The 15,400-nt window shown below is 46.7% G+C and overlaps 1 protein-coding gene across 3 annotated transcripts in view; it reads right to left on the bottom strand.

Moving 5' to 3' along the window:
* Window positions 1–5,824: 5,824 nt before the first annotated feature.
* The window catches only part of LOC310848844 (protein diaphanous homolog 1-like), an 83,085-nt gene continuing 73,509 nt past the window's right edge, over window positions 5,825–15,400 (bottom strand). For 2 of the 3 annotated variants that reach the window (XM_083748377.1, XM_083748378.1), the window contains 2 exons: window positions 14,029–14,115; window positions 5,825–6,080 (listed from right to left, as the gene is read on the bottom strand). In XM_083748377.1, the coding sequence (XP_083604503.1) occupies window positions 5,899–6,080; window positions 14,029–14,115 (269 nt within the window). In that variant the 3' untranslated portion in view covers window positions 5,825–5,898. Of the gene's footprint in view, window positions 6,081–8,953; window positions 9,004–14,028; window positions 14,116–15,400 lie in introns of all 3 variants that reach the window. The other variant, XM_083748379.1, reaches the window with a different exon arrangement.

Below are 15,400 nucleotides of genomic sequence, written 5' to 3'. Positions count from 1 at the left end.
ACTAAATGGGGAATTACCAACGAAACGTATTTTAGAGGCTTTAGCGAGCCTGAGCAAACGCATCCGCTGTGCAAGTTTAGAAAGGGGAATGTTACTCTGCTAAATTGTAAAACTTGTTAACACAAGTGGGAAAGGATATAATCAAACAATATATCCTCTCCTGCATCCCTGAACATTCCCACAAGTTCTGCAAGCCCTTGCCAAAGGTCACCGCTAGTTCTCTGACAGTGGCAGGGGGCAGGTGCCCACGGGGTCCCACAGCCCAAGGCAGCTGCCTCTGGCCCCACAGCCTCCCAGCCTGGAGATCATTAGGCATCGTGGGCCACAGAGGTGGATTTACACAAGTGCAACCAGTTCGGTCATACTGGGTGCAGTGCCTCGGGGTCGCGGCAACTGTTATTTGGAATGGAGCGTGAGAGGTGGGGGAGGTGGCAATTTGGCATTGCACAAGGCCCCACACTGAGCCATGGGGGGGGGGGGGCGGAATCCAGACTGTGCCGTTGCACCCATGCCATGGGGTGAAGCAGTCACCTCAGGCAGTAGGCACCAGCAAGGTGCTCCCCTTGCAGCAGTCCTGCCTACTCAACTGTCTCCACCACCGGCAGAGGAGCCAGGTGAAGTCAGGGCCTGAAACCCCTGCAGAATGTGTCTGTCCTCAGCTGGGGAATGGAAGGAGACAGAGAACCAGGGAGTCTCTTGTTTCTGCAGGATTGGGCAGCATGGGGAGGGAGATATTGGAGGGGAAACATAAGGGAGTTGTGTGTGTGTGTGTGTGTGTGTGTGTGTGTGTGAGAGAGAGAGAGAGAGAGAGAGAGAGAGAGAGAGAAAGAGAAATGCATGTATAGCATTGGTCATTTTCTCCAGCTCCTGTGTTGGCCCCCTCCACCTCTGCCAAGAGGAATAAGCCATTCTGATTCCTGCTGGTTCTCTTCCATTCATTAAAGGACCCTTTTGTTCTGGAGTCCATTTTTTATTTATCTGAAAACAGCCGGTCTCCATGCAGAACTTTGCTCGTTCTGTGGGGAAAGTGGGTCACGCTGTGCCTATGACTCTTGGGTGCCCCCTGCTGGTGCCTTTCCACGTATGCAGAGAAGTCCCAGACCCATTGTGCTCTTGGTGAGGATGTCTGCTCCTGTCAGCCTCCTCACTCTCCCTCCATCTTTTATAATCCTGCAGCGAGCAGAGGCTTCTGTTGCTCGAGGAGGGCAAGAAGAGATGAATAATTCAGAGACAATTCTGCAGCGCCAGCCAGGAAAGGGGGCTGCCTGCCATTCCCCACTAGGTTTCCACAATGAGATTCGCTCTCCTTCCCCCTCAATTCTGGCATCTGATACGCAGAGCAGGTCACAGGCCTGGCTTGCGTAAAGGAACCAAAAACATCCCGCCGGAAAAGAAGAACTGGCTCTTGGCTGCAGGCCTCCCTGTTGCTCCCGGCAAGTTCCCCCCTCCCCCGAGGCTGAGCCATTTCCTGTTTGCACCTGGGTTTGCTCTTGCTGACAGGAGACAAAATCTATTTTAAAATCCTGAGGAAGTCACGCTGGGAAGGAAGATGCCTGCGATTTCCTGGTCCCTTATATTTGTGTCAGAATTGAGGCTGTGGAAAACAGGCCTTGATCCTGCCTGTGAGCTGGACCAAGAGAGCCACAGGCCCCGGCAACCCAATTTTCAGGTTTTAGAAATAGCAAGAGGGAGGAAATACCACCACCCCCTCTACACACACACACACACACACACGTATGTAATTATCTACTAATGAGGGAAGTGCTGTGAGAGAGACCAGTACATATATATTTATAACATAGCAACAGTTTCACATGAACGAGAGAAGTGGAACTAGGACAGATATTAATTAATTATGGAGAAACAGAGAGCTGGCTTTGGCTCGCTTAGTTCTGCTCCTCGGTTCCTGTTGGGATTAGCTGTAGAGATTCTTGCTCTGCTGCTTGATTTACAGTGTTGTTTTTAAACAGTCATTCAGAAGAAACAGGACGTCCGCTCATCTCTCTCCATAACTGCCCAGTCCTCAAGAGTACACTGTACCAGCACACAAAGCCCACCGAAACGAGAGGCATTTGAGCCTCTTGGGATCACTTATTCAGGCAATACATGAGATTTCATCCAGCTCCCCATTACTTTCAATTTGCCTTCTCCCCACCAAGAAAAGCTTAGCCACTCCTGGCTTTCCAATGTCTTTGTATTTGCTTGCCTGACACATCCAGACAAGGTTCTTAGTGGGCAATTGCCCTGCTTTGGCCACTCACCTTTTCATGGGGCATCTTCATGTCATCAACCAGTCATTGCTCCCGTTTTCTTCTGTCTCAGCGGAGGGCCCCCCAGATGCTTTACTTATACAATTAGGAGAAAATGATCTAGCTTACTGGAAGGCAGTCGACTTGATGTGGCACATCTTTGGTGACTTGGAGGAGCTTAAGGCCTCTTATCCAAACATCACCATTATTTGGGCCTCGTTGATGGAGAGGCGGGTTTGGAGAGATTGCAGGTGCCCGGTAGCCATAAATAGGGCTAGGAAAGCCTCGGATCGGGCGGTGGTGCGTAGAGCGGCAGCCCTGGGTGGAAGGGTCATTGACCACCCGGGCATACGTTGGTAAGAAGGGGATTAGAGGATGGGGGGGGGGGAACGCCATCACCTCCCCCCAGAGAATGAAGGGTGGTCCGATAAAGGACTCCGGGGGGCGTGGCCCTGTCCGAAGCCTATGGAGGTGTGGGCCTAAGGCACGCCCCCCCCAGCGGTGCCGGGGGGGGGGGAGCTCCTAGTCGACGTGCCTCAGCAGGAGACTCCCCCTCTATGGTGTTAACCCTTCCCGTGTCTCCAGCAAATGGGCTGGAGCCGGATAGTCGATAGGACCAATGCCTAAGCCAATGCCTCTCATTCCTGAATTCAATAAAGTTGTGGCCTAATTCGCCCATTTAACCTTAAATTCTGGTGTCTGGTGTCTTTATCCTTGGTGGGCGGACGGGAACTTGCCACGCAACAGGCTTTTTTAAAAAAACAACTTACCAGAATAGAGGCTGGCTTTTTGATGCCAATGGCCTTGCGGGGAGGCTGCAATAAACTTGCATGCAATCTTACGATAAACTGCCATCTGGAAGCATCTCAACTTTCCTTTAGAGTGGAAGGGAAGCACACTCTCTGCTCGCCTAGGAAGCCTTGGTGCTACTCTTCTGCCAGGGGCAGGTGAAGGCATTGCCAGCCAACATACCACTTTTCTAGTTGGCATCATTTAATCAACCCCTTCATTTTTATTCAGTCTCCTAAATACAATGGTACCTTGGTTTCCATGGCTTGGGTGCGCTGCAGACCAGGCCCTGCGGTAAGTGCTGCCCCCCACGATATGACGCCCAGTGTGCCCCCCCCAGCTATGCGTCTGAACGCAACAGAATGACGTGGGGTCACATGTTTTTGCCATTTTGTCACCCCGCTCAGTGATGACACCCAGGATGACCCACACCCACCACACACCCCTTCCTATGCCACTGGTACAACTGTAGTGGCCAATACATTTTTCTGTCTGTACATACAATTGTGCAATACCACCTAAATGTTTTTAAAGAGCAGTGATGTCTCCATTTACTTTCCGGGGGGTGGGTGGGAGAAAAAAACACTCCAAAAACAGCCAGCCAAGGGCAAAAGCCCACCCCATCTCCAGCAAAGGTCCTATTGCACCAGGGTCCTGGGTGGGAATGGGTTTTGCCACTTAGTTTGGGAGATGAACCTTTCTTTCATCCCATGCAGATCAATGGAGAAACCAGTGTCTATTGGCTTACCCAAGGGTGGGAGGGAGGACGACGCTACCCCCCCAAAAAAACGAGCAACAGTTTTCCAAGGAGATGGCCCCACTTTAGCCCTTTACGTATTACTTTTTAAAAGGTGGTGCCTTTCTCCCATGCAGTGCAATGGAGACACTGAATTTTCCATTCAGTGCTCCTACCTTAAAACTAAACTGCTTATTTGTAAATTTTCTGTTGTTTTCTATCACATAGCTACGATGAAACTATACAAGTTGTGGATTTGATGGAAGAGGGTCTGAATGCAGAGCTAGAATCTAGGGCACCTGCTTAGATGAACAAATGGGCTCCCTAAGGGTTTCACACAAGTGCACCTCAGACACTGATGGGGAAGCCAGGGCTGCAGAGTCTGGTGGTCACACTCCTAACCAACACTGTGCAAGCAGGGATCCTGGATCAATCAGGATCTCCACTGTGTGGAGCACTACACAGGCAGGAATTGGGGTGCAGAATACTTTTCATGTGCATGGGTGATGGCTGTTTTGTTTGGAAGGCTAGCTTCCCCGTGTCTCCCTCCGGTTTTTCTGTGAGGGGGTTTTTCTGAACTGACTTTCCCAAAGGAGACTTATCATTATCATGAACAGATCAATCAATCAAATTGATCAATCCAATATTGGATATTTGATATTTTGGGCTCCTGTTCTGGAAATATAATGACATATAATGGGCCCACTGTATTGCCTAATTAAATAAAAGGGACACAGGGAGCAAATAACTTTTTTTATTAAAACTTTTGAGCAAAATAATTATTATATCCCCTCTCCAGAAAAAAAACACCAAATATTCTATCAATTATAATTTTTACACTTCTGAAATATAACTTAAGCACTGTGAATTACTTTTTTTTTTTTACTTATGAAATAAAACAAAAACTACAATAAAAAGTAGGTTGGCAGTCTGCAGCAGACAAAATTACCCCTCCATGCTGGGAAGCATCCTATTGCTTTGCTTTTCCCTGAGCACCCCAAGAAAACACAGCCTTCTAAGTTCTGCCCCCTTTGGGAAAGGGTGACCAAGGCGCCAGCAAGCAAATGTGATGCTGTGATGGTATAGTACCTGCTCTACATCAAACCCCCCATTCAGGCAACTAGATTTCAAGGGGAGAGGGCTGAGTCTTGCTATGTGCCGCTGCAGGCATCAAAAGAAGCCCACCAAGATGACTCAGTTCTGATCACCTGTCCCTACAGGGGGAAGATGGACGATTTCTGTAGGACCAGGCCAGGTTAAGCCACCAGTTGGTGCCTACATGCCTAAAACACTAAAACGTCTCTACAGGCATTCTTCTCTGAGTATGAAGACAAGCAGCACCAAACATCTGGCATAGGGTTGTGGCTGGTCAGTTGGAGAGGGCAGGACAAGGTCAGAAGAACTGACTAGAGAGGAAGAGGCGGGCCTAGAGTTCTTCTGACCTTGCCCTGCCCTCTCCAACTGGCCAACCACAACCCTATGCCAGATGTTTGATGCTGCTTGTCTCAGAAAAGAAAGCCTGTGGAGACATTTTAAGCCTTTTGATACCTTTTGTACAGGGCAGCTCAAGAGAGGAGAGAAACCAGAGAACAGTGGGGTCCAACAAACGGCCCTCGAAGCCTTTTGCGTCCCTCAGCAACATTTGATGCTTAGTTGGCACTGGGAAGGCAGCACGAGGGCTGGGACATTAAATTGTGACCTTGCTTCCCGTCACCCACGTTCAACAAGGAAGTGGGGCCTGCGGGTTCCATTTTGAATTACCCTTGCTACCCAATGGCATGGTCCTCCCCACCCTGCCTGCAGGTGTGGGAGCCAACACAGCAGCAGCTCTCACCTTTGCTCAAAACTATGGTGCATGCTCAGCAGAAAGCTCTGTAGTTCTGATTTTGAGAAAGGCAGGTGGCAGATTCAAAATGAGATGTCCTGTACTGTGGTATAAAAAGGCTTAAAAGAAGTTGTAAAACAGCCCTAGAAGGGGGCAAGGCAGAAGTGATTACATTATTTGTCTCCTCGTCTCATGCCTGTGAAAAGTAAAATCAAAGACTGCAAAGTGACTCAGTGTTTTTTAATTCCTCTGCCATGTGTGTCTCTCTCCTGCCACAGGCTTTAGTCCTAGCCTGGGCTCTAGCTCTGGCGGCTGTTCCCCTCCGTGAAAGTTTCATCTGGAGTATCTCCATTGGGGGCTTCGGCTTCTCCGTCTTTATCCTTCTTTAGCTTCTTGTTTTGCTTGCTTGAACCCAGAGCATCTTCCTTTGTCAACTCCGAGGCTAGCAATGAAGTGACGGCACAGCCAACTTTTCTGTTTGCTGAGGTGGGTAGAAAGACGAGGGGAGGGAGAGAGACAAAGTTAAACTCCCAAAGGAAGTCCAAAGCAGAAGAACGAGCTGCTGCACTTTGGTAGGTGTTGCTCCGAAGAAAAGGAGACATGAAGCACTGAATTTACCACCCAACCTCTCCACATAATCCTTTCAATCAACCCCAACAGTAAGGATATGGGCAACGTAACACCTGTGCAGGCATTTCCAGAAGGGCAGCTGTTTCCACTCTGTTTCAGCAAAACCACCTTAAAAATTAACAAAGTTATTACAGCAGAAGCTGTTGGGGACTGCAGCTCACTTCATCAGACGTCTGCTATCCTCAGCTACCAGGATATTTATGTATTGGGGCAGGGGGAGGGGTTGAAACAGTGAGGTCAGAGTGGAATGAAATGCAGAAAGTTCCCAGTCAGTGATAATTATTTAATTAACAGTGCTAATTCACTAAACAGTAGTTGTTGAAAGCACAGACAACAACTGTAGGCTGAAAAAAATAAGACTGTAGACCAGGGGTCCTCAAACTACGGCCCACAGGCCACATCCAGCCTGCCAGGGTCCTGAAGCCAGCCCAGCCAGGTTTGTTGGGTCAGATTTCACGTGGTTTGAGGAGACAGCAGGCCCATACTTGATTAAAATCATTCATTTTAAATATTGTATTGCTTTTCCTGTTTTTTGTGCCCTACAAATAAAATATGTGCAGTGTGCATAGGAATTCGTTCATATTTTTTTCAAACTATAGTCCGGCCCCCAACAGTGTCTGAGGGACAGTGAACTGGCCCCCTGTTTAAAAAGTTTGAGGACCCCTGCTGTAGATTTCCCCAAGTAGGTTGCCTGCCCTTGGATATAAAGGTTTATCACCACTCGACTGCTTCCATTGGTAGAAACGGCACGGCTGCAGGTGCCTGTTCTGCATCTGAATGAACTTGCTTGTTTAGTGTGGCAGCACCTGCACTTGGGAACTCCCTGCCTAGGGAGATCAAGCAGGCGTCTCCACTGTACTCTTTCCAGCGCCAGCTGAAAACATTCTTGTACCTCAAAACTATAAAACTATGTCTATTCAAGCACTTTGATGTTTTGGAATTATTGGCCTAGAAAATGAGTAAGAATTGACCCAATCTTCACAAAAACCAAGACTTCTGGCTTTGTGGACCAGAGAAAGGGCTGTAGTGAATGACACCATTTTGTCGTATTTTATTTACAAGGGCTTACATAGCTGAAAAAGGGATACAGCAAACTGATTCTGCAAAAGTGGTTCTCAGAGAAAAACAGCTCAAGAGTGTTTTCTGAGATGAAGCCTTTCTGCTAATGACTGTGTCTTCTGAAGAGACAAAACACTTGTGTATACACACAGTTCTGTGCAACCCAAACCACCTAGTAGGACTGTCTCCTAGAACAAGCTACTTCTAGGAAGGGGCACAATACCTGTTTCAGAAGAGACACTCCTGAGACACATGTTTTGGCACAGACTCTGTAGAGAAGTGGATGTCTTCCAAGCTATAAATATGGATAGCTTCTAGCTCATATCATCACATTTCAACTGCCTGATAATGTCAGTACACTCTCGCCCTGTAGGTTATTGCCTCTTGTCTGGATTTTTGGTATCTGTTGCCATGCAGGCTGACCCCTAAGAGGCTTTGGTCAACGAAATCAAACCCTCTTCCCTCTGCTCCACCTGCAGTTCCTGACAAGGACAATTAACAGAGAATGTCCCATGCCTGAACCTATTACAGTCACAAGAAAGCAATACTGCCTTCCTGCTGCAAAGAAAGGTACGGGCACCCCAGGTTTTGGGTATGATGCCAAAGCAGCTGTTAAGCTGTGAAGATACCTCTTGAAACTGGAGATCATACAGATCACAAACCCTAAGCATCATGAGGGACCGTGGCTAAAGGTTCAGTCATAGAGAAGGTTAAGGAGGATCTGGGAAGCTGGAGGGGTCACTTTTGGTCTGCCAAGACAGGCAAACAAACATTCAACACAGAGATCATAACTTGTGCAACATACACACACTTTTACATTATGACACTGTACCACACGAGTGTGCCCATAAACCTGATCACAAACAGAAGTCTAGAGAAAACTCCAGGGTTTGGGAAGAAGAATGCAGAAGCAAAGACAACCATGGGAGAACCAAGTGGCAGCTCTGGTTGCTGACCTGAGATGCTGCAGTTCCATGGAGAGCTCAGTTCACCAGACGCGGAAAGAAAGGGCACACTTCTGGTGTCGCATCTAGAGCAAACACCTGAACATCATGCAAAGGGAACATGCAACTGGCAGACGAATGACAATTCTAAAGGCAAAGAAAATGCTCCTTGTCATCTGCTTGTGCCTGCCTACCAAGTTGTACTAGGACTATCCTTGAAGGGCAAACCCTGAGAAATGCTTCCTATAGCCGTAGAGCTTGTAGAGCTCAGGGTTGTAAATATACAAAGCAATAAAGACAAAAAGGAATGCGTAGAGGTGTCAGCCAGTTGCATTGCCTGGATGATGGATCACTGCAGTACTGGAGGTGGGAACACTGCACATGCCGACAAGGAGGGAGGAGGGTGAGGAGAAAGACAGCAAGGAAACAGCCTCGGAAGGAGCCAGGAGAACCAGGAAGGTTGTCCTGGGCAGGGCAGGCCCATGCTCCAAGAGGAAGGATCCACACTTCAAAGGAACCAACTATAGTGAGTCACATGCACTCAAGGTGACTCATTCGGAAGCCCAAAGACAATCAGTTCTGGGCAGACTGCTGAACCCAGCATGGGAGGCTGCCTGAACGCCCATCTCCTCTTCCAAACTTCCTGCCTGCAGCACACGAGGACATCACACACAAATGGAGGGGAGTGGGAGGAAAGAACATCCACATGCCCATGGGTTACCCGCTCAGGTGTGTGTTCCTCCACCTCACAAAGGGACAGGACAGAGTTTGCTGCGAGGAAATAAAAAAGCGCCCATCAGGTTACCTGTTCAGGATGCTCCAAAGCTCTGACTGCCTTCCCCACAAGAGAACAGAGGCAACAGGAAACCCCTCTGCACAATTCCAGTGTACCTGGGCTCTGTATCTATTTACAGAGGGCTTATGACCCACAAGATACTGCAAGAGACAGGGCCTTGCGTACGTTTGATCTGTTCAGGCTTTCGCAGCTGACTGGTCCCTAACTCTTCCATCAATATGAGGAGCAGGGGGACAGCCAGAGACCCACAATTCAAAAGCATGAGCTTGTGCCATAGTGACTGCCAAAGCATGTGAACAAAGCAGGTGATAAAGTCATTTCCCCCCTGCAACAAAGTCAGCATAGAACATTACATAGTGCTTTAGTTCTCAGAGGTTACAAATTAATACCCAAGCTGTACCACTTCAGACTGCAGGGCACAGGGGCTTATATGAACAAATGCTCTTCTCCCTAACATGCCAGGTTTCTATGTGAAGGGATTCCTCCCCTTTGTATGGAGCACTCCATCTTGGGAGTGCTCACCTACAACCTTAAGTGCTAGATTCACCTTAAGCCCAGATTCACCACCTGTCTTAGAAATAACTAGGTCTAAAACATGTGGATGGAGCTTCTGGTGTTATGGTTTTTATTTCAGATGGAGACTAAACCAAAGGAGCTGGATCAAGGAAATGGAATGACCTCATTATCTGAACTCCATCACCACAACAGCAGATGGTCTGCATGATGTCAGGGCTGTGGACGTCAATGACAAGATGAGTAATCAAAATCAGAAGGGCTGTCTGAATCAGGCTGAAACCATGACTGTGGGACTATCACTGAGGCAAGCTGCATGGGGACAGACACAAGGCTATTGTGCATTCCCCTCCCTGCAGGCGGCAGCAACTGGCAGGCCTTTCTTAATGAACTAGCAGGAACAATATCCCTGCTGACTTATCCCACAATAACTACTTAAGCTATTCAGTGGAGCCCACAAAGGGCTATTCGCTTTTTCATTCCTTCACATCCTAGCATGAATATGCCAGTGCCACTGAATAGCGACAGCTGCTTGTCAGCGAAAGCAAAGTCAAAGATCAGAGCCAATTGTGTTGATAAGCAGTTACTCTGTGGCAGTGATAGGATGTAGCATCCCTCCCTGCCCCCAAATCTTTATGAGGAGGGGCTGTCTCAATTTCTCTTTGAGGGCACATGATGTTAGCAGTAGATGATTCCAGTGAAAGAGTAGCAAAACCCTTTGGAGAGATCAGCAGTACATCTCTGCTCTACCTTATTTAGGTGGTTCCCATTAATTTCATAGCTCTGAGCATACACGAACCTGGAAATCAAGTCTCACCACTGGGCAGAAGCAGAAAAGAGAAGTAGCTTTGGAGAAATCAGAATCAGTTTGGGGTTACTCCTATACATCTTTGTCACTACTGGCCCAAGGGACCTCTGCAGCTAGAAGTGCCTTTTGCCAGGTTGAAATTGGCTGAGAGGACGAAGCAACACAGAAAAGAGGCCAGAAGAGACTGCCAGCTGGCCTGGGCATCTGATGCTGCAACCACCATTTATCTGCACAGACTCTTCATCCTAACTGGCGTGGGTGGTTACCTTCCATCTTTCCTAGCTCTTCCTCCTGCCAGGTTGACTCTTAATCCTAATCAGTGGCAGCTGGAGAAGCCTAAGGTCCCCAAACTGTCCAGACTGGCCATCTATATCTCTGTAGTAAGGGCCCCAGGGCTGGCAGTTAGAGGAGCCAGTGGAGCAGGGCCAATGTGTGCACAGGGGTGGAGGGCAGCATGTTCCGGTTGTCCCTCCACGGCTCACCTGGGTAAGCCATCACACTGTCTTATGCAGTGCCACCTGTAGCACGAGAACATTTCTCCATTTTTATTATTTGTACAGACAGAAATATGTGGCACATCTGCAGAATGGAGCAACACAGAAACTGGCTGGAATTTCAAGTAATACTCAGCAGTGAATGAACAGTGGCTCCATTCAGACATCACACCAACCCAAATTTAAGCTTTTTAAATGGCAGATTGGTATATTGTAAGAATTGAACCAGTACTGCATGGATCTTCAACCCTTGCTCTGTTCAACACATGGGCCCCTCTTAAAGGTTGGTTGCTGCTGAGAGATCATCCCCTGCCTGCTGACTTAGCTCTCTCCTTAAGACTGCTGAAAAAGTGCAGAGCAACTTGAGCCCAACCCTAACCCTAAAAAGCCCTTAAAGGTAAAGGATCCCTGACAGTCCAGTCGCAGACGACTCTGGGGTTGCGGCGCTCATCTCGCTTTACAGGCCAAGGGAGCTGGCGTTTGTCCGAATACAGTTTTTCCGGGTCATGTGGCCAGCATGACTAAGCTGCTTCTGGTGCAATGGAACACCGAAACCAGAGCAGTGCACAGAAACGCCAATTACCTTCCTGCCGGAGCAGTACCTATTTATCTACTTGCAATTTTCGTGTGTGTGTGTGTGCTTTCAAACTGCTAGGTTGGCAGGAGCTGGGACCGAACCACAGGCGCTCACCCCGCCGCAGGGTCTCGAACTGCTGACCTTTCAATCGGCAAGCCCAAGGCTCAGTGGTTTAGACCACAGCGCCACCCGCCTTAAAACACTCTAATAAAGTGATTGTGGCAGGCTTATTGCAGCTGCTGCTGTTCCAAGAAGGAGACTGTGGCTGCTTTGCTCCTCCCAAGGCTCAGCACAGGCCAGCAGCTAAACCAAGGTTTGACATGGCATGTTGTCCAAACCAGGGATCATAGTGATTCCCCAACTGCAACCACAGTTTCTAACTACAGGATAAACCTTGAATACAGAGGACTACTTTGGCTTACTGCGGCATGTGAAACAGGCCAAACTCTGCCCTACCTATTCAAAAGACCAGCTCATTCAGTGTTTCCCTCCCTTAGGAATTCTTTTCCTTTCCTCCCTGCCATAATGCAAAGGCAGATCATTGTGAAGACTCTCTTGTTCTGTGAAGCACAATCTACATCCAACTTGATCCCACTGGCCCAAAAGGTGGCAAAAAAGCTTAAAGCTTAGTACTGCAGTTTAAATCTTAGTATTTCAGCTTAATTATCTATGATGAAGCAGGTTGTAACAAAATAAGTCATTTTTGTTCCATTATCTGCTCTGGGTTGCTTTGACTGACTTTCTGCAAGTTATCTACAACTCCTCAGGTTAGTTTGGCTGCATCAAAACTGAGTGAAACTGAGGAACGACTGATGCAGAACTATTTCTATTTAGTGCCTAACTCATAGGGTTTTGCAATGTCTGCTTCTTCAGAAAATTACTGTTCAAATACATAACCATTTCTAACCTCAGAATGCCATAAGAATTTGAAACTAACATGCTTTAATATATTTAACAAAATTACTTAGCACTTAAATTGATCAATTTCTAAAGACCTGAATATTATCAAATTCTTACTTCACATTATTAAAACAAAAAAAATTCCTTCCAGTAGCACCTTAAAGACCAGCTAAGTTAGTTCTTGGTATGAGCTTTCGTGTGCATGCACACTTCTTCAGGTATCTGAAGAAGTGTGCATGCACACGAAAGCTCATACCAAGAACTAACTTAGTTGGTCTTTAAGGTGCTACTGGAAGGAATTTTTTTTGTTTTGACTATGGCAGACCAACACGGCTACCTATCTGTTCACATTATTAAATTAAATATAACATTCCAATGATCAGTTAATGGAAAGACAAATGTATATTTTTTGTGTGTGCGTATCTGCACATATAAAGTATCAGTGAAAGGACACTTTTATTACACACATTGATTACACTTATTTCATGTTTTTCCTGTAAATAAATTCTTTAAAATGTCTACACATACACACACAGACACAGAGAGAAAGTTATTTATCATGAAGGAAGACCTTTCATTTTACAGAAAAAGCATGAACAATCTTGTTATCTTGTATATGAATGGGGCATTAAATATAATACTGCACCAAGCAGCTCTGTCTGAATCAGCAAATAGCGGTTTTTCTTGTCAGAAATCATGTGAAAATCAGCCCTTCTGGACATGAGCTCTCCCAGAGGCTTCTTGTAGTAACGAGAGAGACTTAAAAGGAAAAAGTGGTGAAGTCATCCAAACTTTCTTTTTAAAGGGTCTGTACTCTGAATGTCAAATTGAACCACAAGAACCAGGGAGTGCATAATAGCTTAAATAGTGTTGGGACTATTGACTTCATCTTGTAATTACTGCATATTTTAGTCAACTTGAGCTGCTCACTGAACTTGTGATGCTAAATAAGAGCTCTTTAACACATTGCCCCATGTTACATGTCCTTTCCTCCATAGGGTCAAGCAGCTAAAAGTGCTCCAGATTTTTCTCAGGGCTCATAGAATCCAGGAAGCTGCAAGGTGCACCTTTGACTTGTAGACCATCTGGCTATTAAGAGGAAGCAACAGTCAGGCAGGGAAAAGGAGTTCAAGACAAATGAACAGTCCTGGCATGGAAACACAGCAAGCATCCTTTTGCCAAACGTTCTTTTCATAGAACATCTTACCACTTCAGGCATAAAGACATCTATAAGCAGATTAATTACCGAATCATTGCCACAGGTATGCATTCAAGAGCTGTGAAACCCATCAAGTTTGATGGGTGAGTTAGAGAAGTCTAGTCTTTCCCCGAATCTCAAATACCCACTCTGAAGTGAAGAAGCTGGTCTCAATTGTACCCGCTACAAAAATGCTTCATAAGGTTGTAAATAAATACAAACCAACATCCACTACTGAACATTGGTCCAAGGTCACTCACTGAACTTCAAAGATAAGCAAAGGATTTTTAGCTGCCAGATTGAAGACTAACACTATTTTTTAAAAATCAAATTGGCTCTTACATTGTCAGCAGAATGGGAAAGACAGGAAACTGTGAGCTGCCATTATGCCACAAACGTGTGCTTGGTGAGTTAAACTCCTTCTAGGTATGACTGAAGTTTCATCTTTCTTCCATACAATTCGGGTTTGATCAACAAGAGGATCAGAATTCTGGGCCAAACAGAACATACCTTGGCGTGGTCCTCTTTTCCTACGGAAGGCTGCTCCTGATTGCAAGGCCTCCATTAGACTGTCCATAACTCCTGTTTCATCGCCCTCTGCAAAGTGCAAAAAGAAAAAGAAAAAAGAAAAGGTGACTCACAATGTCTTTATATTCTTACAGATGCAAAAGATGACACCATCTACCAAGCCCTCCCACAGTGTGTATCAGGTGAATACTGCTTCCCAAGTACAAGGAGCGCATGGGAAGATTACCCACCAGGCTCCCATCAAATAGTGCATGGTGAAATATTTTCTGGCTCAGGGTGCAGGTATTGGGGAGATGATGGAATGTATATTTGAAAGCACTCCCTTGTAAACAAACAAACAAAAAGAACTTTATACATGTGGGAAATTGACATGTCAAGGAGAAAGCCACACTAAAATGCTTCTCAAAGTGATTTCTAACTGACATGAGGAGTAAGTTCTTTTTATAACATGGGGAAATATTAAACTAGGCGCTCACACTATGTAGAGCTGCAATCCCAAAAACAATTCTGCGGTATATTAGATTCAGAACCATACCTGCCGGTTTGTGTTAGGGTTAACTATCACGTTAAAAGGTTGGGGAGGGGGGAGTTGAGAAAAACCATCAAACGCTCCTCCCCAGCCTTACCTCACTGCTTTAATAACCCACCTGATAATCAAAGTGAGAATGCAGGAAGAAAATGTCTCAAAGCAGCAAACTCTGAGAAGGTCAGGCTAGGGAAGGGGCAGGTTTTCCTTTAGTCACTCACGTGCTCCCCCCCCCCCCAGCTTCTTAACTGAATTGGCAAGCACGGCTGGTTTGGCCCTCAGCAATCATGCTTTCTATTCTTCTAATAAGAGGAAATAAATTCCTTCTTTATCAGCACAAAAACTGAGATGAAACTCCCCATCGCAGCTCTCCTCGCTTCATTCCAGCTACTTCCATCACAGGCCTGAGGAATGGCTCAGGCCTCCCCTGCAAGGCAGGCAGGGATGGAGGAACCTTTTCTCTGGTCACCATTTTAAAGGAAACTGACCTAATTCACACACACACTCAAACAGCACATGATTTGCGATAAAAAAAGAAAAGCAAAAGGCAATAAAATAACAGATTGATCAGTCCGTCCATCCCTAAAGACAGGCTTGGGAGGAATCCCTCTGAAAGGCAGCCCCCCCCCCCGCACTCTCACACACATGTTGCAGTGGGGGTGGGGGGCTTCCTGGCAGGCTCCCAGCAGCTTTTAATGGGCCCAGCTACTGGGCTATTCTGCTGCCTTGATGTGATTAGCACCCCCAGGGCTTTTGTGCCATCCATTTCCCATTAATCTCCTTTTCGCTCTCAGCAGCTCTCTGGCTACTAAGGAGATTAGCTGGCCT

The sequence above is a fragment of the Podarcis gaigeae genome (genome assembly GCF_964106915.1).
Source record: "Podarcis gaigeae genome assembly, chromosome: 7".
Taxonomy (NCBI): domain Eukaryota; kingdom Metazoa; phylum Chordata; class Lepidosauria; order Squamata; family Lacertidae; genus Podarcis; species Podarcis gaigeae.
This window is presented reverse-complemented; position numbering and strand designations above follow the sequence as displayed.